At 40.5% G+C, this 22,143-nt stretch overlaps 1 protein-coding gene across 1 annotated transcript in view; it reads left to right on the forward strand.

Moving 5' to 3' along the window:
* Window positions 1-22,143, forward strand: part of LOC122641639 (DNA-directed RNA polymerase I subunit 2) — a 92,037-nt gene that overhangs the window by 37,805 nt on the left and 32,089 nt on the right. Inside the window, exon 13 of the mRNA XM_043834924.1 lies at window positions 3,238-3,353. Coding sequence (XP_043690859.1) covers window positions 3,238-3,353 — 116 coding nt within the window. The remainder of the gene's footprint in view (window positions 1-3,237; window positions 3,354-22,143) is intronic.

A 22,143-nucleotide genomic window follows, 5' to 3' on the forward strand; every position in this document is an offset into this window, starting at 1 on the left:
GGCCAGTAAATACCATGAGAATATTCACTGCATTGTGTCTCACTACCCTGCCAACTCTAGGGGGATCTGGGTTCCCAAGCGAGCAACTGTCGAAATGTGAATTTACCTTTCTACTGGAGGGACTCACTCATGATTGATCCGGTCAGACTGGCTCCTTCACCAATGAACATTCAATCCCTGAGCAAATAGCTGTGAAGAATATCCTTAAACGGTGACCCTAGCTGCGGGCCTGCGGCCCACTGCACTACTCTAGTTTAGAAAAATGTTCTTCTCCCTTTTTAAGTGATTCTTGAATTAGTTCTTGTTTAAAAACTTTTTTTTTTCCTTAAATGATTCTTGAATTAGTTCAGCTTTACTCCAAGATGCAGATTCCAGGCTTGACAGGAAGATAGAAGTTTGAGTTTGTTTGGTAGTGGTTTAAAATTCCGGTATTGCTGCTGCACGTTAGAATTAAAACCATGGTTCAAGATTTCGTGATATATCGCCGAAATTTCGGTGTATTTTGGTAATTTCGACACTACCGAGACGAGATGGGCTTTCGAAATGAAAAATGTTCAAATTTCGGAATATTTTGGTAAATTTCGGTATATTTAGTCGAAATTTCGTGAAATTTCAGTATATTTCGCAAAAAAATACCATATTTACCGAAATATTCCGAAATTTGAACATTTTTCATTACGGAAGCCCATCTCGTCTTGGTAGTGTCGAAATTACCACAATAGACCGAAATTTCGGCGATATATCGCGAAATTTTGAACCATGCATAAATGTTTATCTGACCGTTTGCTAATATTTTCAGTGATTGATATAAATTTCAATGTGCCACAATTGGTCTTGTACAGTCTCAAATCTGGAAAGAAGTTCTGGTTATGCATGTTAGTACTTTTGTAGAGAGGTCATGATCTTGATGGGGTTGAGGTGATTTGGATGATGTGATAGTGGATTTAGGCTCAGTTTGGTATGATTTCTATTTCTAACCTATTTATGAGATCATCTATGAGAATACTTGATGGGCCAGAACTAGAAGTTGTTTGGTTACGAATAGACATAATAGATTATAGAATGAGAAATTAGTTTGGTATGCTTATGTGTTGAAAAGTTTTTGGAACCCGCTTTTATAACAGATTGAGGAATATGTAGTTGCAGGAACATGTAATTGTTTGGAATAACTACCATACGGTTTAGCAATTAGCACTCAAATTCCTTACAGAATTGAAAGCTTACAATCTCTTGAGCAAACCAACAAACATCCAGCAAGTCCCTCCATCTCTTTCTCTGTTTCTCAGACATCTCCTCTGTTTCTCTTTGTCCTCGGATCTATTTGTGCATGTTCTCTTGAAATATCAGAACCTCAATGAATCAGGGATTAAACCGCCATTCGAAAAACACAAGCAACAGTGACACCAACCAACAAGGCAACAACAACAAGAACAACAACTTAGCCTTATCCCAACTAAATGGGGTCGACTACACGGATCCTTCGACACAATGTTAAAACAAAGTAGATGAAAGAAACACAACATCTTAAAAAAAGTCTAAAACCCAAACTAGCTCGGGTTGGCTACACGGATCCTTGCCCTCCAATCACTTAATTTAATTTTTCCAAATTGGGGTATTCAATACTTTTATCAATACTTATTCAGCAAGTCGTTTTCGTCACTATCAGATTTTCCCAGGCTGACTTTATAATCTCCACGAGTGCGCTTCCACCAACTCAATTAGAAGTTACACATACTCAATGATTCTTCTGTTATCAAAGAATAACCAATCTTAAGGGAAAACAAGGGAAATGAAATTGGAGAATACTGATTGATGGGCTGTAGGGAGAGCTATATCAATGAAGAGATTAAATGGGTTTATAATCAGAGAAGCATGGAAATGGATTGCAATTCTGGAATTTCGTTGAATTGCAAAGAAAGATGGGGGGAGAATCGTAGGTTGCCAGAGAAGAAGAGGTAGGGGGGGGGAGGATGCAATTCTATCCATTTTACAGAGAGACTGGGGGGGGGATTGAGATTGCTTGATCACCAGGGAAGAGGAGGTGGGAGAGTGAGAGGAAGGGAAAAGTTCAGACGATTTGTAGAGAAAGTGAAGATGGGGTCTTTGGTCATGCAACCTTTAAAGAAGAACTGTTGGGTTGGGTGAAGGAGAGTAATTACAGTGACATGGAGAGCAAGAGGGAGAACCACACCTTTTTTTTCCCTCAATGGTTGCCGAAACACACTTTGCAGGCTCGAATCCTCTGGAGCCAAGGTCGACCCTTTACTTGCTTTCCACATTGCAGCCAGAATTCGAGTTGTGGGAACCAATGGGTATAGTGTTAGAGGTGTTGTTACAAAGATGTAGAATAGCTTTGGAGATCTCACAGCTGCAGAATTGAAGGGTAGAAGGTCTTCGTCAGGTGTTGTCCAAGTTTCAACGGCACGGGACGAGCCTGGTGCATGTGAATTTGCTGGTCGGACAGCGACTCAACATGGTTGCCAGCCTTACAGGTTCATGAAGGCAGTGGATTCGTCTCTGGCTTTTGGTGTAAGAAGAGGAGACCAAGGGGAGCAGGAAGGTGTTAAAAGGGAATGGGTTCTGATACGTTTGCTTATATGATATCAGTGAAATGACTTTGTTACCCTTGACTTGAGCACGTGTTCATTAAAAACTTAGTGTATGAAAAGAAATAAATGATTTATAGCCATTAATCATAACAGTTTCACAACTATTTATGACTTTCAATTTATTTTGATTTACTTTTATGTAAAATATGGATCAGAAATAATACCAAATCCCTGCAGAAATAGAAATGCATGAGAGAAATAGAAATATAAATCATATCAAAGATAGCCTTAGTAGTGTGCATTTGGTCAGAAATTGAGAACAATTACCATGTGTATTGGAAGCAATATAATCTTATTGATATTTAGTTTTGATCTTGTTTCTGTGGATCTGCGCAGTAGCTATTTTGGCTTCACCTCTAAGGAGAGACATTTTTTTTTTGGTGTGTGTTGATAATGGTGTGAAAGAATTGGTGTATTTTGATAGTGGTGTAAAAGAACTAAGTTTTGTAAATATTTTAAGACTTTTTTTTATAGGAACAACTATTCAATGGTTATTTTATAAATCATTTCTCAACATTTTATTGTATCTCCTTCTGTATCAAACTCTACTCTATGTTACCGTAACTTGGACATGTTAATTTTTCTCGTATTTGATTAATCAATTTTTCCTTGTCTGAATTGGATGCAGTTGCCGATGTCAAGAAGGTTCTGGATAAAAATTCTCCCAAACAAATTGGTGTGGCTGTTGAGAATTTGTTTAAAACTGGAAGGCTGGTTACACAATCTGGCCTGGATTTGCAGCAGGTATTAACTACCGTGACATGTCTTTGATGTTGGTTACCTTCCTAAACTTTCTCTTCCATTATATATAGCTTCTGTTCTGTGCTCTTGAATTGCAATAACTACTCTGATAATAGAGAAATTGCAATGGTGCAACCTAGGGTTCCAAAATGATTATAGGTGAGAGATCTCACCCAGATTAATCCCAAACACTGAAACCTCGATTACGAACCGCTGGTAAACAGGAACCCTGGATTATTTGAATAATGAATTTCTGAAATCAGAGGTTGCGGTAGACAAGGAACCAGATGAGAGTTTGATTTGGAACTCTCAGTTCAGACAATCTTTCAGCCTCAGATTATACAATCTGGGTCGTCCTAGGGTACAAAAACAAACTCCTAAATCTCAAACTAATCTGGGAAGATTCAGCTGATTTCTAAGAGAATTCTTCTCAACCAAGAGTACCACCAGTAGCAGGGAGGGGAGTAAAAGAAAAAGAAAAAACAAGGAATGGATGGAGTATTGTTGTCAAGGGGTCGCCTAGGCGTCCAGGCTCTTTCTTGGGTCCAAGGTGACAACACGCCTTGTTGACACTTAATGAGTTTATGCTGATTTATGTTTATTGCTTTGTTTTTTGATGAATATGCTTATATCCATGGTATAAAATCTCGCGATATATCGCCATATTTCGTGAATCTCGACATGTCCGAGATACGAAACACTTCCGAAACAAAAAAATTCAATATCTCGTCGATATATCGCGAGATCTCACGATATATCGCGAGATATTGTAAAAGTGATAAATAGTGTCACACTAAGGGCCTTATAATTCCATATTTCGCAGCTCTTGGTCGATATTTCGACCGAGAGCTGCTGAAAATCAAATTTTCTCTTCTTCCTCATTTTTTGCTTTTCTTCCTCCCTTCCAAGCCTCATCCAAGCATTGTTGAAGCTCCTTGTCGCCGGGAAGACGTCGGAGGGTCATCTAAGCTCATCATCCAAGCCTATTTTCATTATTTAAGGTAAATTCTATTTCTCTAAAACTATTTTTTTTTTAAAACTTTGTACAAATGTTGTTGGATGTTGATGATATTAATATATGTTAGACACCGGAGGCCGATCTACAGCTTCACGGTGTCGAAATTTTTTTCTGGTTTTAAAAATTCATTTTCCTACAACTAAAATAGGAAATAATTAGGGGTAATATGACTTAGATGGTAATGAATTAAAGATATGTTAGACACCAATGGCCGATCTACGGCTTCACAGTGTCGGATTTATTTTTCTGCTCTTAAATAATTCTTTTAATTTTCGAAAATTAAGAAAAATATATAAAAAATTAAAAAAACAGAAATAAATAAGGAAAAATATGAGTTTTAAGTTTAAAAAATAATGAAAAAATATGAAAGTTATTTCTATATGTTTTGAGATGCATTACATGTATATTATGTTTACTAATTTTTGGTTTTGTTGGTTAGGTCAATACTTATATTAACATTATATATAAAAAATTGGTTTTAATTATGTGAAAAATATAAGGGTTAGGGGAAAAATATTAAATAACTATACAAGTGTATTAGTAATCTAAAAGTGTCAATTGAAGTGCATCTACATTAAGTTTTTTAATTATTTGTGTTACTTACATTGCAGTAAATAAGTATCATTATGGCGGATCGTGATAGACAACGTGCGAAGGGCAAGCAAAAGGTGGGGAAAGTAGTCAACAAAGGGGCGGAGGGAACAAAGAGAACAGAGGGAACAAGAGAGACCACCGCCAGATAGGGTGACATGCATGGTTACATGGTACTCCCATTGATGGGGATAAGAGAAAATCTATATGTAACTATTGTCACATGCAATTTATGGGAGGTGGGTCCAGTAGACTTAAACAACATTTGACTGGAGGATCTAAAGATGTTGTAGGTTGTCATATGGTCCCTACTGAAGTAGCCAGGGAGATTGGTGATAGTTTGAGGGGAAGAAAGAAGAGGAAGGCTGACAAGCAAAGGATAAGAGAACAACTTGAGGATACAGTGAGGAGTTCGATGGGAGGAGGAAGACGATACAATGATGATGATGATGATGACTCCTCTGATGATGATGATGATGACATTGCAGTACCTGATGACATACAAACAGCAGAGGAGGCTAGGGATTTTAGGCGGACTGTTTCAAGGAGTAGAGTAAGTTTTCAAGATGATCAGCAGAGACAAAGAGTAGGGGGTAGGCAGTTCTGGAGGTCCTAGAACTTTGAATCCTTTTAAAAGATCACAAAGTGTGAGGGCAGCCCCAACACCTCTACCAGTACCAGTACCACCAACATCTGATCCTAAATTGCGTAAGAAGAAAGGAAGCAGTCAACCCAGAATCAAAGGAGCATGGAAGGGGATGAAGGGATTGGTTAAAGAATCAATAGTTAAGTGGATGCTATACCATACCATCCCAGCAAACACTGCACAAGGCCCCCATTATGATACCATGATAGATACCATTGCAGAGGCTGACCGAGGATTCAAGGGCCTCACCCCATATGAGGTAATGAATGTTTATCTACCTCAACAAAAGAGTGAGATTGATGAGTACATTAGTGAGATGAGGAATATGTGAGAGACATATGGGGTGACTATAATGGCACATGGATGGACTGGGCCTACAAGAAAGTCCATCATCAATTTCATGGTTTATTGTGATGGGAGGACAGTGTTCCTAAAATCTGTGGATGCATCCAAAGAGATAAAAGATGCAAAATATATTTACAGATTGTTAAAGGAAGTAGTGGAAAAAGATGTGGGTATTGAGAATGTTGTCCAGATTGTAACGGACAATGGAAGTAACTTCAAGCTGGCCGGTGAGAAGATGATGAACAATAGTAAGTACCGGCTCTTCTAGACTCCTTGTGCAGCCCATTGCATTGACTTAATGCTAAAAGATATGGGAAAGTTAAAGTTGGTGAAGACTGTGGTTGAAAGTGCAAGACAAGTCACCAACTTTGTATACAACCACTCCTATGCACTCAATCTATTGAGGGAAAAATGTGGGGGTGACTTGGTTAGGCCTGGCATCACAAGATTTGCCACCAACTACATTGCTCTCAAAAGCATTGAGACAAAGAAGGCCGGGCTAAGAAGCATGTTTGCTTCTGAGGAGTGGTTTGAATGGAAGGGTTCCAAGACTGCAAATGGGAGGGAAGCACAAACAACGATGTCATCTGAGGACTTCTGGACCAAACTAAGCAAAGTGGTGAAAGTTTTAGAGCCAGTAGTTAAAGTTCTACATGTTGCTGACTTCGCTCTGAAGGGCCCAACCATGCCAGTCCTATATGCTGCAATAGACTTGATGAAAGATAGTGTCTATAGTGTGGCTCCTCGCAGAATAAACACTTCTTAGATATCATAAATGCTCATTGGGAGAATCAACTTATGCATCCACTGCATAAGGTGGTGAGTAAATTTGTTTTATGTTTACTAATTCATAGTATTATTATTTACTAATTACCTATGCATTTGACAATACCTCTATTCTATATGTCATATTTCAAGCATACTACTTGAACCCTAAGTATCAATATAACAATAGACTTGGGTTGGAAACTCAACTTATTGATGCTGTGAAACAAGTAGTGAAGAAGTTGGAGCCAGATGGTGCACTACAAGCAATTTGCAACAATGAAGTGAGTTCATTTGGAAACTCAACTTATTGATGCTTTCAAATAAATAGTGAAGAAGTACTTACTAATTTCCCACATGGGTGTACATCAAGGTATTTAGGGATGCATTGGGATGTTTTGGAACTGAGGCTGCGATACAAGGCAGAGCACGTGGTGATGCTGGTAATTCTTTTAAGTTTTAAATTACATATGTATTAAAATTTGAAAGTTGAAACAACATTTGACACATGTCTTTTTTGTTGTAAACTTGTAATGCAGCTGAATGGTGGGTGTTGTATGGGGAATCGGCTGAAAACTTAAGGAGAATAGCAATTAAAGTCCTTGCCCAAACATGTTTTGCATCTGATTGTGAGAGGAACTGGAGTACCTTTGCACTCATCCACTCCAAGAGGCGCAACAGATTGGGGTCTCAACGTTTATCTGATATGGTGTATGTGCACTACAACTCGAGGTCGAAATCGCAACACATACGCACGGGACATGAGGGACAGAGGGGCACCATTGATCTAGCTGACATCTTTCAAGTTGACTCAAACGATGAGGACCCTATTGTGGATTGGGTGAGGGATAGAGGTGAGCCAGTGTTGGATGAGGAGGGAGGTAGGCCCGACCCCATGATAGCTTCTCGAGATTGGTGCCGATGTGGACGAGTATATGGTCGACGAGGGTCGATACATGCGAGGAAGCCTCACCCATACCATTCCACCACTGGTGGCAATGTTGCGATGATGAAGACTGGTCTAAGTCCTCAAATGATGATGATGGTGATGATGGTGATGCTGGTGGTGGTGATGGTGATGCTGGTAGTGGTAATGCTGGTGGTGGTGATGTTGGTGGTGGTGATGCTGGTGAAGAATTTGACGGCATGCGAGAGCGTTATGTGGTAGGCCAGGAGGCCCAGGATACGGCACCTGTGGAGCCACTCCGATTCACTGGAGAGACACAGTTTGATCATGCCACACAAGATACGGACCACGGAGCACGTGCCCCCGCACCCCCACCCTCGAGAGGCCCCCTACATACATACAACAGGAAGCGTAGGGGTCGACAAACACAGTTGCAACCTGATCACATGGACATTGATAACCTATCTAGCTCTGTTGGTGGTTTGAGTATGGGTGATAGGGAGGGAGGACCGACTGGACATTGGCGTGCCCCATCTTTTGACGCACATGCCACTCCATTGGCATCGGATTATGGTGCATCACAACCTTACGGTGGATATGGATATGGATCATCATCATATGGGTAGTTTAGTGGGGTAGGGGACTATGACTACCAATCCCAGTCCCAGGGACATACTGGATCAGCTTTTGTAGATAACATCTTTGCATACCCTAGCGGACCTAGCTACCAACCTCACCAGCCATACATGCAGCCAATGCCATCGCCTCTTGCGCCGGCGCCAACATCATATCATAGTGGATCATCTTCTTCATGGATGGATCGATTGGTAACCCTAGTTTATATCCTAGGATAGGTTACCTAAGTATGTTGATGATTCCATTTACGTGACACTTGTGGATGACTACACTCGTTTCTTCTCCGATTCTATACCGTGGTCCACATATGTCCTTCAAACAGAGAGCAATGGACGTCGACTCGGCCGAGGCATGAGTGGGATTGATCCAGGGAGGCACAAGAACTACTATTAGCAGTTTAGCACTTGTAATTTGTAACTTAAGTTGTGATTTCATTAATCTATGTGTATTTAACTATTTATACATTAGGGTCGACGACCGTATGTCAATCAAGGGTGCAAGCCCAAAACACCAATTTGAATTCACATTTTTACAATTTTATGGTTTAAATGTGTTTATTAAGCTTAAATAAGGCTGTCCATGAAGTTTCAAGCCTAGATATGGCCAAATACCCCCCGAGATGGACCCCCGAAATATTGCAGAAAAAATGCAATATTTCGGGCATATTTCGCGATATCTCGGATATTTTGGATATCTCGGTAGGCCCGAGATACCGATATATCGCGAGATATAGTACTATGCTTATATCCTATATTTATTATATGTTGATTTTCTCATATTAAGCCATTACCAAGCCATTACCAAGATTCATTGGCTAAGCAAGCTGCGGTTCGTTCCAAAATTAAGCTTTCTCATGCTAGCTTCTGTTGTTTAATTGAAACTCTTATCAAGGAGTCCAACTCTGCTAGCATCATGGCCTCCATTGCCCCTGGTTGGTCCTCTCTCACCAACTATTCTCACCACCCAAATGGCAGAATTTGGGTTTTATGGGATCCTTCAAAGTTTGTTATCTCTCTCATCTCCTCTTCCTCTCAATTCCTGCACCTTAAATTTCATGATATCCTTAGCCAATCTTTTTTTTCTTTTCACTGTTATCTATGCATCAAACTGCCCCTTTCAAAGGCTCTCTCTTTGGACTGACTTGCGTTCCATTGCAACTCAGAATGGAAGTACCCCTTGGGGGCTTGGGGGAGATTTTAATGTTATTAGATTCAGTCATGAGAAGCAGGGTGGAGTTCATCTTGACATGGATGCTATTAATTCTTTCAATGACTGCATTGAAGACATTGGGGTAAATGATTTAAGATGGATTGGTCCTCCTTACACTTGGAATAACAAAAGATCTGGCTCTGCTCATATAACTTGTAAGTTGGACAGAATTTTGGTCAATGAAGAATGGCTATCTTCCCTCCCTTCATCTCTTGCCACTTTTGATACTCCAGGGATCTCGGATCACTCCCCTATCACTCTTACCATCCAACCTTGCATTTCCTTTGGTCCAAAGCCGTTCAAGTTCTTTGACATGTGGACATCAAACTCCACTTTTTTGCCCATAGTTCAGGAAGCTTGGAACAAAAATGTAAATTCCTTCTCCTCCCCTCTTGTTGCTTTTGCCAGGAAGCTTCACAATGTCAAAGATGCCCTCAAAAGTTGGAACAAGAGCTCTTTTGGTAACATCTCCCAGCAGGTCTTGTTTTGCAAAGATAAGCTCACTAATATTCAGATGCAGTTACAATATGATATTCTCAATGTTTCTTTGGCTGAAGAAGAAAAGGAGGTTTCCCTAGAGCTCTCCTCCCTCCTCTCTCAAGAAGAATGCTTCCTTAAGCAAAAATCCAGGATCAAATGGCTGGATTTGGGTGACTCAAATTCAGCTTATTTTCATCGGTCCTTGAAAGCTAAGACAAATGCAAATTCTATCCTCATGCTAAGGGCTTCTGATGGTTCGGCTATTACTAGAGTTAAAGATATTAAAGATATGGTTGTCAATCACTTCAAGGATATCTTCAATGGTCCTTTGGATGATCCAGGCTCTTTCCCTAACAGCCTGCTTAACAAATTCATCCTTGATGAGCTGCTACCTTCTCTTCGGGCTATTCTTGATGAATCTGAAATTGAGGCTGCTATTCATTCTCTTAAAGTCAATGGGGCTCCTGGCCCAGATGGTTTCAGCATGGGGTTTTTCTTAGCGGCTTGGGATATTATAAAGACAAACCTTATCAAAGCTGTTCAGAGCTTCTTCTACAATCCGTGTCAAACCAAAGGGGTAAACCACACTTTTCTTTGCCTCATTCCCAAAAGGGAAGGGGCCTCTGTGATGTCGGATTTCAGGCCCATTGCCCTTTGCAATCTGATATACAAGTTTATTGCCAAAATCCTTGCCATTAGACTCCAAGGTGTTGTGGATTTGCTTGTCAGTGAAAACCAGTCGGCTTTCACCCCAAGTAGATGTATTTCGGACAATATCCTCTTTTGTAATGAGATTGTTAGAGGTTTTGAAAGATCTAGTCACTGCCAGGCAGCCCTTATGAAGATAGATATTCACAAGGCTTTTGACTCACTAAGATGGGACTTCATTATCAATGTGATGAATAAGATGGGATTTCCTCCTGCTTTTATTCACTGGATCCATGTTTGCATCTCCACTACAAGGCTCTCGGTTCTAGTCAATGGCAGCCCAGCAGACGACCTCATGATCTTCTCCAAGGCCTACATCAGTTCCTTTGAAACCATTATGGCTTGTCTGCAATGCTTCAAATTGATCTCGGGTCTGTGTATCAATTCTTCTAAACAAGGTTCGAGAACTCGCGAGATCTCGCCGAGATCTTGCCGAGTTTCTCGGTTTTGGGCCATACCGAGTCGAGTTACCAGTCAGTTCCTAGGAGTGCAATTTCTCGGCCAATGCCAAGATCTCGAGATCTTGGCGAGATCTCGGTGATATCTCGAGGCTCAAAAACAAGGTATTTTCAATGCAAAAAAACCAATATCTCGCCGAGATGGGCCCGAAAGTGCTATTTACTTGTATTCAGCCCATTTTTCACCCAAAAACCCATTTCCAACATAAGAGAGAGCAGGGACAGAACTCGATAGGCTCTAAACCAAGAGGAAAACACCTCTCCTTCAAATTTCTTCTTCTTTCTTTCGATTGTTGGCTGGAATGCACTGTTTGGAGTTAGATTGAAGTGCCAAAGTGAAGATTCAAGTGCCAATTTAGAGCATCATCACCTATTTGCAAGATTTCAAAGGTATTTTCTATTCTTCCCCAAATCTATTTTTTCTAAAATTTTTTTTTGTAATCCTTGTTAGATTCATGTGGTGTTAATATATGTTGAACATCTTTGCCCGATCTATCACTTGATGGAGTCGGATTTTTTTTTCAGTTAATAAATTATTTATTATAATTTCTGAAAAAATAAATGATTTATTTGAAAAAAGAAAATGAAAAAAATAGGATGAATAGTGATTGTTTGAAAATGATTTTGATATATGTTAAACTGCTTGGGATGCTCTACAGCCCCATGGATTAATTTTTTATTTTCACCCATTAAAAAAATTATTTTATTTTTCAGATTTAATAAATATATTATAAAAATTAAAAAAATATATATAATATTGAAGAAAAATACTTATTGCTTATGGAAAGTTATTTACAACATATGTACATAATATTCAACTTCAAATGGTGTCAAAATCATCATTACATTATATTTTTCTTATACTTTAAGGTATAAATAGTTTTAAAAAAAATTCAAAATATTATTTTTAATTAACAAATAAATATTAGGGTTAGGGGATAAATAAGAGATAGTTATTTCATAGTTCTAGTAGCTTGACATTACGTTTAAGAGTTATGAATAGCATACTTTAAGTCTTGAATACATTACTTTAAGTGATCCATGGTTATTAATACATGCTTTTTTATGTAACAGTGTAAAACATAAGACATTTTGTATACAATGTCTGATATAGCATGGCAACATGGAGTTCCCATGTCCGCAGACAAAAAGAAGTCCAAATGCAATTATTGTGGGAAGTTGCTATCTGGAGGAGCCACCAGGTTAAAGCAACACTTGTTTGGTACAGGCAAGGATGTTTCCTCATGCCCAAATGTTCCTATCCAAGTGAAAGTGGCAATGTCACAACATTTGAAAGGAGGAAGATTAAAAAAATCTGAGAGGGAAAGAATGCAACAAGAGTTTAATGAGGCAATACTAGAGAGGGTTGGTGTAGAGGTCCGTGGTGGAGATGATACTGATATTGGGCCTCCACCTGGTGAGTTTCAATCAAAGGCTGAATGGAGAATTTACCAGCAGACTTTGGCTGAGAGTAGACAAAGTTTTCATTTTGATAATATAAGAGCATATGAGCAAGCAAGAGGAGTGGTGGATCTGGCTCACCGCACAATGCAAGAAGATGAGAGGAGGAGAAGCACTGGGACAAGAAATATACCACGACCCCAAACTCGACCACGAGTACAAGGTCCGAACCCATTTTTGAGCAGGATCCCACAACTTTTAGGCAACAAGATGCCTACCAGCCAACCATCCCACAAGTATTTGGTGGTAAACAAGAGGAAGCACGAAAAGCCTTCAGAAGTTCATGCTTTACCATGGCATTCGGCCAATGTAGCACAACGAACATATTATAATGCATTCCTTGATCTTTGCAGGGAGGGGTAGTGCAGGATGGAAGGACCTTCACCATTTGAATTATACAATGTATATTTGCCTCGGGAGGTAGAGGAGCTAAAAGAATACATTGATGGTTTGAAGCCAATGTGGGAGACATATGGGGTTACTCTTATGGCTGATGGTTGGACTGGACCTACTAGGCTGTCCATCATAAATTTCATGGTGAGTTGCAATGGAAAGACTATATTCTTGAAGTCTATCGATGCATCAAAGCATATAAAGGATGCATCATACTTGTATAAGGAGTTGAAGCAAGTAGTGGAGGAGGTAGGACCAAGGAACGTTATCCAAATTGTGACGGATAACGGTTCCAACTATAAAAAGGCTGGAGAGAAGTTGATGAATAAGACGAGTAAGAGGATCCGGCTCTTTTGGACCTCATGTGCCAGCCCATTCTATTGATTTAATGCTGAAGGACATGGGGAAAAAGACTTTGGTGGTGGGTGTGGTAAATAGGGCAAGACAAGTGACAACTTTTGTGTACAACCATTCTTATGCTTTAGCCTTGATGAGGGAGAAATGCAATGGAGATTTAGTGAGGCCTGGTGTCACTCGATTTGCCACCAATTACATTGCATTGAAGAGCTTTCAGAGTAAGGCGATAGGTCTAAGGTGTATGTTTGCAAGTCATGAATGGTTTGGTTGGCAAGGTTCTAAGTCAGAAGAAGCAAAGGTAGCACAACAGACCATTGCAAATGATGGTTTTAGAAGGACTTGGGGAAAGTGGTTGGCATATTAGAGCCAGTGGTGGCAGTACTGAGGATGGTTGATACAGAGAAGAAGCCTACTTTGGACCACATTTATGCTGTCATCCAAAAAATGAAGGAAATTGTTAGAGCTGCTATACCTCGAAGTGCAAAGTCCTACACTAACATCTTTGATGAGCGGTGGGAGAAGCACTTGAGTCATCCATTGCATAAAGCTGGTGAGTTCAACATACTTTATACTTTAAATGTTATAACTTATTTACATTTACATATTCAAAACCCTAAAGGCATTAAAGCCATTAAGTCACTAACAAATCATATTTATGGTGTTTACTTTACCAGTATACTATTTGAATCCAAAGTATCACTACTCCCATGATCTTGGGCTAGACATAGAATTGTAAGAGGCAGTTCAAGCTGTTACTCAGAAGTTGGAGCCTCATCCAAAGACACAAGCTGCTTGCAATGATGAGGTGAGAGTATGGGACTTTTGTACTTTGGTAGTTAGTTTATGAATGTAATTACTAAATAGGAAATACTAATGCCTCAAATTGAAAATAGATCAAATACTTCAGAGAGGCCTCAACAAGTTTCGGTCGACTAGCTGTAGTGGAGGTTAGACAAAAGTCAGACCTTGGTAGGTGGCATGATATTACATTTATGAATTATAATTTTATCTCTTTAGAATGTACATATTCTTACTATTCTATATTTGTAATGCAGCCGACTCGTGGGTACTTTATGGTACAAGTTCACCCAACCTGAGGAAGGTAGCAGTGAGAGTGCTCTCACAAACTTGTTCATCCTCCGGATGTGAGCGCAACTGGAGTACATTCTCATTGATACATTCAAAGAGGCGGAACAGGTTGGGTAGCGAACGACTGGAGCAGCTTGTGTATGTGCACTACAATATGAGATTAAGGATGAGGCACATACGTGAAGGAATTGAGGCCAATGATAAAGAACCCATTGAACTGTCCAACATTTTTCAAGAGGACTCTGATGACGATGAGGATCCCCAATTCCAGTTGGTGAGGGATCGTGGTACACCTGATATGGATCAGCCTGGGGGTAGGCCCGACCCCACCATTGCGTCTGTAACCGGCACTGATGTTGATGAATATATGTCGACGCAAGAGGGCGTACACATGCAGAGTCACCGAAACCTTTTGAGCCTGCTGTAGGAAGTCCTGCTGATGATGATGAAGGTGGTGGTGATGACACTGGTGATGCTAGTGATGGTGATGGTAATGGTGATGCTGGTGGTGAAGCTGCTGCTGCTAGTGGCATGCGGAGTGGCGGTTATTATGATGATCGTCATGAGGGGATGCGCGAGCAGTACGAGCAAGAAGTTGGAACGCAGGAGGACCCTGTGCGTTTCACCGGTGAGTCTCAGTTTACGCATGCCACTCGAGATCAAGACCATGGTGGCCACCCTAAAACATACAACAGAAAGAAGGGTCGCAAACACTTACATCAGTCATATGCTCAGGAGGAGGACAACAGCAATATGAACACCATGCTTACAAGTTTCGGAAGCATGAGTATAGATACTACTGGTGAGCATCTGTCATGGCAATCATCTTAGCATCATCATGGCTATGACTATGGCCAGCAGAGCACCGGTTCTGATTATAGTACCTATGATCAGTATGGGCAGTCAGCAGCTGAGTATGACAATCAAAGCTCTGGGTCAGGCGTTGGGTACACACATTCCTAGTCCCAAACCAGCCATACATGCCTCAAACTCAATATGACAGTAGCAGTGGATCTTACACCTCATACCAACAGCGTCCCATGTACCCTAAGATAGGGAGATTGGTATATGTTGATCAGAAGACTTATATGGAACTGTGTCACACTATTTGCAACACTATAGCAATTCCATGACATGGGAATTCTATGTGGATCGATATGGGGATGAATTTCTTGTTCAATCTCATTTTATGTAACAAATTAAGTGAACATTGATGTAATGTACATTTATTTCAATGTTTTGATTGATGTGTACTAATTAGAATGTTTTGATTGCTAATTTGCTATGTTTTACTAAATTATATGTAGATTAGGTTGTTTTAGTACGACTCGTCGCTTACCAACCTATGGTCCAAAGTGAAACTCAAATTTGGACTTGTTTTTTGGCAAATCTGGGCATGCCATTATGTTTAAATGGCTTGAAATAGGCTGGATACCAAGTTTCAGACCCAAAATATGTGTACAACCCACCGAGTTGGGGGTCCGAGTCCCAAAAAAAAAATTGCAGCAACTCGTCGAGATCTCGCCTAGATCTCGGCTCGACTCGGTTTCTGGCCTGGCCGAGATGCCACCGAGACCCAAGTTTTCGAACCTTGCTTCTAAATCCCTTCTTTTCCTTGTTGGGATTCCTGACTTAGACAGAGCAACCCTGATTGAGAAAGTGGGCTTTCCCGTTGGCTAGTTCCCTGTCAAATATTTGGGGCTCCCGCTAATCCCTGCTAGGCTCTCAGCGCACCATTGCACTCCTATGTTGGATCTCATCAGGAAAAGACTTCAACTTTGGAAAGGAAAGCTTTTATCTTATTCGGGTCGGCTAGTTCTTATCAAATCAGTGTTGGAATCTTCCTACATCTACTAGTTGGGTATTTATGGATTGCCTCATTCTACTATCAAAGCATTGGAATCCCTTATGGCCTCCTTCCTCTGGAAAGGCACAGACGACTCTAGATTCCTCCATCCGAACAGCTGGGCTTCAGTCTGTCTTCCTAAAGAAGAGGGTGGCTTGGGCATCCGAAGAATCAAGGAGGTAAACTTGGCTGGCATCATCAAATTGATTTGGAAGATTGTTTCTAAAAAGAGAAGTATTTGGGTCGACTGGATCTACTCAAGGCACCTTCAGCAAGACTCTATTTGGACTGTTACCCCGTCCACTGATGCTTCTTGGGTTTGGCGGAAGATTTTAGCTACTCGTTCCCTTGTCAAAGGAGCTGTCTGTACTCACATTGGTGATGGTTCCACTACTTCCCTCTGGCTGGATTACTGGCACCCTATGGGCATCCTTCTCCATCTTGTTAGCCCTAGAGTTATCTACAGTTCAGGCATCCCCAGAAATTCTCAGGTTGCTAATATCCTCGACCCCTCTAGTTGGGATCCTCCGCCTTCTTCTCATCAGACTCTCTCCAACATTTGGTCTGCTCTCCCAACCATCAATCTTGGGAGAGGTGATCGTGTCATGTGGTCGCCTTCCAAGTCGGGTTCCTTCTCCGCAAATGCTGCCTGGGATCATATTCTCATCAAAAGTTCTCTTGCTCCTTGGAGAAAGCTCCTTTGGTTCAAGCATCACATCCCCCGTCACTGCTTTACAGCCTGGCGAGCGCTCTCTAATTGTCTTTCAACTCAATCCTTCCTCCGCCACCGCCAGATTACTGCATCTCCTTCTTGCTGCCTTTGCTGGAACAATGTGGAGGACACTGAGCACCTTTTCTTTGCTTCCCCCTTCTCCTTGGCTATTTGGGAGGGGATCTTAGCAAAATGTTGGCCTAGAAGTCAAAGAATTTTGCCCTTCAGCAGAGAGTGGCTTTTGATTGATACGATTTTTGCTGGTTCTTCAAGCTGCGACACGGTTGGTAAATTAGCTTTTTGTGCCGCCATCAACCACATCTGGATGGAGTGTAACCTTAGGAAATGGACCTCCAAATCTCGTACTCATCAGCAGATTTGGGATTCCATTTCTTTTGAAATCAAAGCTCGTTTATCTTTGGCCCCTCCCTCTTTTTGTAATGGCACCCCAAGGAACAGACTTATTGTTGTCTCCTGGGGTCTGTCCTCCATTTCTCTCCAACCCTTCCCTATTTGAGGAGTTGGCTTTTCTTTTCTTTCTTCTTGCTCCCTAAGGGAACTGCTGTATCGTTCTCTCTTTGGTAATGAATTTTTTCTTATTCACCCAAAAAAAAGAACTTGGTTTCAGTATAGGTTTCGCCTTGGCCAAAAGCCGAGTTGGGTCGAGATCTCAGCGAGTTAGGGTAATTTTTTTTTTTGGCACTCGATGGCTGGTTTCGGTGGGTTTTAGACCTATTTTAGGGCTGAAACTTGGTACTCAGCCTATTTTAACACAATGACACTATCCGATTTTGCAAAAACAAAGTCCAAATAGGAGTTTCACTTCGGACCCTATGTTGGTAGGTGACGACGTACAAATAGGCCCTACACAATTTAGTAATTGAATGCAATAAAATCATACAATTAATATAAAACAACTTAAATAAACATTACAAATGTAAAAGTGTACAATACATCAATCTTGAACATATTACATGTATCAACCCATGCCATATTGCCGAATCAAGTATTCAACTCCATATCGTGCCACAAAGTCTTCCCATGTCATAGTGTTGTTGTAGTGTTGCACATAGGTTGCCCACAACTTATGCAAGTGTTGTCATCAACATATTCCAAGTTCCCTATCTTAGGGTGTAAAAAAGGCAGTTGCGATGAGGGGTGAGATCCACTGCTATTGTCATCGGGTTGTTGAAATACCATTGGCATGTATGGGTGTGGCTGGGTTGGGACTGGGAATATATCCACAAAACCTGACCCAGTGCTTTAATTGTTGAACTTATGTGCTGACTGCCCAAACTGACCATAGATACTATATTTGGAAACAGTGCTCTCCTGCCCATAATCATCGTCATACTGAGGCTGAGATGCATGCCAAGGCCAAGGTTAAGGTTTTAGGTCTCGATTTCACCACTGGTTTTGCCAGACCACGAAATCAAGATCTCGGCGAGATCATATAATTTTTTTTCTTGAACTCGATGGTAGGTTTCGGTGGCCATATGGCCAAGATAAGGGCTGAAACTTGACATTCCCCCTATTTTAGACCTTCTAAACACAGTGGAACCCTTAGTTTTTACAAATTCAAACCCCAAATGTTACTTTGACTACGGACCCTAAGTTGGTAGTCTACAAGTTTAGATCATGTTTCTATGAAAAATATAGTTTTTGAGATGAATAGTTGCCTTAGGTTCTTGAGATGCAGCTTGGAGGAGACTAGCAGCTTCAATCTTTAATGAATCAAGCTTTGATGAGGTGTTGGAGGTGTGATTTGCCAAAAGAAATGAAAAAAATGACCCAAAGATGGAGTTTCCCCTTCACAGAGGCGAGAGCCGCGAGACAGGTGAGAGCGAGTTGAGATCTCGGCGAGATACCGAGATCTCGAGCGAGATAATGACATTTGTGTATCGCATGGCGTTTCGTCTCGAGATCCTCGGCGAGTTCTTGTACCATGGCCATTACTAGCATAATTACATCATATTGCATTGATATGGCTTCTATGCTGCATATAAACATAATTATATAAAATTATCTTTGCTATATTACATATAGTTATTAATGGATGCCTTGGGTCACCTAGTCGGCTTGACAACTATGTAAAGAAAACGAAGGAGAAGAAGTAAAGATGAAGAAGAAAATAGTATAAACATAAGCTTAAGGAGGAAATCAGACCTGGATTGTTCGGATCCGAAAAGAGAAGTTGAGTTGGAAGGGGGAAGATCAAACCAACTGATCCAGCAAAAGCCGCAAGCTTATGAAACTCAATTCTATTCAATAACTCAGTCTGGGGGTGGAATTCTTACATCTATAGCTTGTTTGTTAAACAAGATTGACTCAAATTTGGAAAACTGAAACAAACTGGATTCCTACCAGTTTTCTGAGAAGTCTTGTTTAAGTATAGCGTTCAAGGTGTCAAGTGTCGATACTTATCGACCAAAACGGTTTGATGTATATTGAGATTGGCCATGTTGATATGATACACAACCGATACATAAAGATTTTTATGTTCAGAATTATATTGAACCGATACAGACAGATACAACTGAGATACAAAACGATACACAACCTGCCAAAACCCAAAAATCTCAGTTTGTTGAAAGAATGCTTTACCTAGGAGGAGTGACTAAACAAGCAAAAAAATGCTATTTCCAATGAATATTTGAATCACATAGATTTTTCTTTTTCAAATATTCTTGCTATTGCCTCTTATTATTTATTAGTAGGTATAATAGCGCACTTTCTATCATAATTGTCAAGGCGACCCAAGGCGATGGAGGGGCACCTAAGCGCTTAGGCGACAAGGTGCCCGCCTAGGTGACCAAGGCGCCCAAGTGTTATTCCTCTCTCTCCCCCCCCCCCCTTTTCTTTCTAACATCATTTAGTATGCTACTATATATACCTTATATCATCAAAAAACAAAATTAAGCCACATATAGTAATCAAAAATCAACATGAAGCTACATCAATAATCATAGTAAGCTTAGTTTGATTTGGAAAGCCATCTCCTTTGATGTCTCCTCCAAGCTCAGTTTTATCCCTCATAGATCCATTCTTGATACCCCAAGGAACAGGAATATTGTTGTATCCTGGGGTCTTGATACTTCTCTTTTGCAGCCCCCCACCTCTGCGTAGGTTGGCTCTCGGCTGCCCCCCCCCCTCTCTCTCTCTCTCTCCCACTTTTCTCTTTGTATATCCCCTTTCCCCCTTTTTTCCCCTGCCCCCTCCCGGGGTTTGGTAATAAATTCTATTCACCAAAAAAGTAATAACCGTAGTAAATTCTCTACCAATATATAAAGCATGCCAGGGTTACAGAAATCTTATGAAAATTTCTATTTACTATCATTAACAGGTGTCAAACACAGAGCAATCCAAAACACTTTTCCACATCATATTCCTTCATTGTTCTATACTTCTATTTACCATTACACAGTCTTAGTCATGTGAGTGAAAATTACATCACTTGAAACTATCTTCCTGAGTGAGCATACTGAAATTAGCTGTCTAGCAGAATGTTTTTTAAGGAAAAAGATGATGATATCACAAGAATAATTTTGGCAGTCGGCACTAGGCAAGATGTGCTGTAATAAGTTGAGGTACTTATAATGAGCTTAACCAGTAACAAGTAAGAGGTACTGTCTGATGATCTAGTGCAACTGGTGCAATTTTGTCAGCTCTAAATATACCACCAGTGCATGGATAGTCAACAGTTCAACACTAGGTGTTAAAACTGCACAGAGAATACACAGGCGGTAATAGTGGGGAAAAGAAAGAAGCCGCAGGCCAGGCGGTAACAGAGAAACTAATAAGAAGAAGAACAAGAATATTAAAAGAAAGGGAAACTGATTAACATTTTAACAGAGGAGGGAAAAAAAAAGGAAAGAAGAAAGGAGGAAAAAAAACAAGAACTAAGAAGAAGAAGAAAGCTGAAACCAGAAAATGAGGAAGTAAAAAACAGGGGAAAAAAGGGGAATCGGAAGAAGAAAATAGCAGAAAAAGAGGCAAAGAGGAAGTAAAAAAGAGAGGGAAAAAAAAAAGGGAACCGGAGGAGGAAGAAGAGAAAAAAAAATATTGGAATAAAGGTGCTGCCAGAAGCATAGTTATCAAGGTGCCGCCATGGCGTCCAGACTCCTTGGACGCTTTAGGCGCCATGGCGGGCGCCATGCCACCATGGCGGTGTCTCCTTGCTTTTTTTCCCTCTAAAACGCCATGGTCGCCTTCCCGCCTTGATAACTATGGCCGGAAGTGCCGAGTACTGTGGTTAGGGTGGTAGCCACCTAGGCGGTAGGGTTTGCTGCGACTGTGAGCTCCTTTTGGAATTAGAAGAAATTGGTAATGAATTGATCTTTTAAGGTCTTCATTCCTTTTTTGTTTCTAAGTTAAGTGATTCCATGCTTCTCAGCTGCATGGTATCATATACGCATAAATAGTATCTTTAAAAATAGCACCAACTTATATATATATATATATCAATAATTATTTAGGCACAAAAGCGCCCTGCCCATGTATCCAGGGATCCCAAAGTGCCCAAGGCGACACCTAGGTCACCAAGACGGGTGCCTTTCATGACTGCCATAAGTTACTGCGTAGCTCCCAGAAAAATGCCCAGTTGCTAAGGCGCAACCTAGGTGACACCATGACAACAATGCTTGCTAATGAAGATTTGAATAACATAAATGTGGCAAAGACAGAGATAATCATTAATTGGATAAAAAAAAGGGCGTATCCAGTGCACGAGGCTCCCGCCACTGCGGGTTCTAGGGAGGATCATAATGTACGCAGCCTTACCCCTGCTTTCGCAAAGAGGCTGTTTCAAGACTCGGACCTGTGTCCACTTGGTCACAATGGAGCAACCTTACTGTTGCACCAAGGCCCACCCTCATAACCATTAATTGGATATCATTATTTATTTCTTATTTTTGGTGTATAATTCTTAAAAACACTGGATTTTCTTGTATCATAATTCATAACTCATAAGCATGTCCATGCATATCAAAGCATATCTATTTTATCTTTCTAATACGTATCTTAAACCAATTTCTCGATACGATGCTTGATACTGATATTTGACACCTTGATAACTTTCACTTCTATAGCAATAGCAAGTCATACCAGTCATATAAAAAGTTGGTGTATGATAAACCTAATTTTCTGACTCCTAAAAATAGCTTTCGTTTGATA

This window comes from Telopea speciosissima, chromosome 10, assembly GCF_018873765.1.
Source record: "Telopea speciosissima isolate NSW1024214 ecotype Mountain lineage chromosome 10, Tspe_v1, whole genome shotgun sequence".
Classification (NCBI taxonomy): Eukaryota; Viridiplantae; Streptophyta; class Magnoliopsida; order Proteales; family Proteaceae; genus Telopea; species Telopea speciosissima.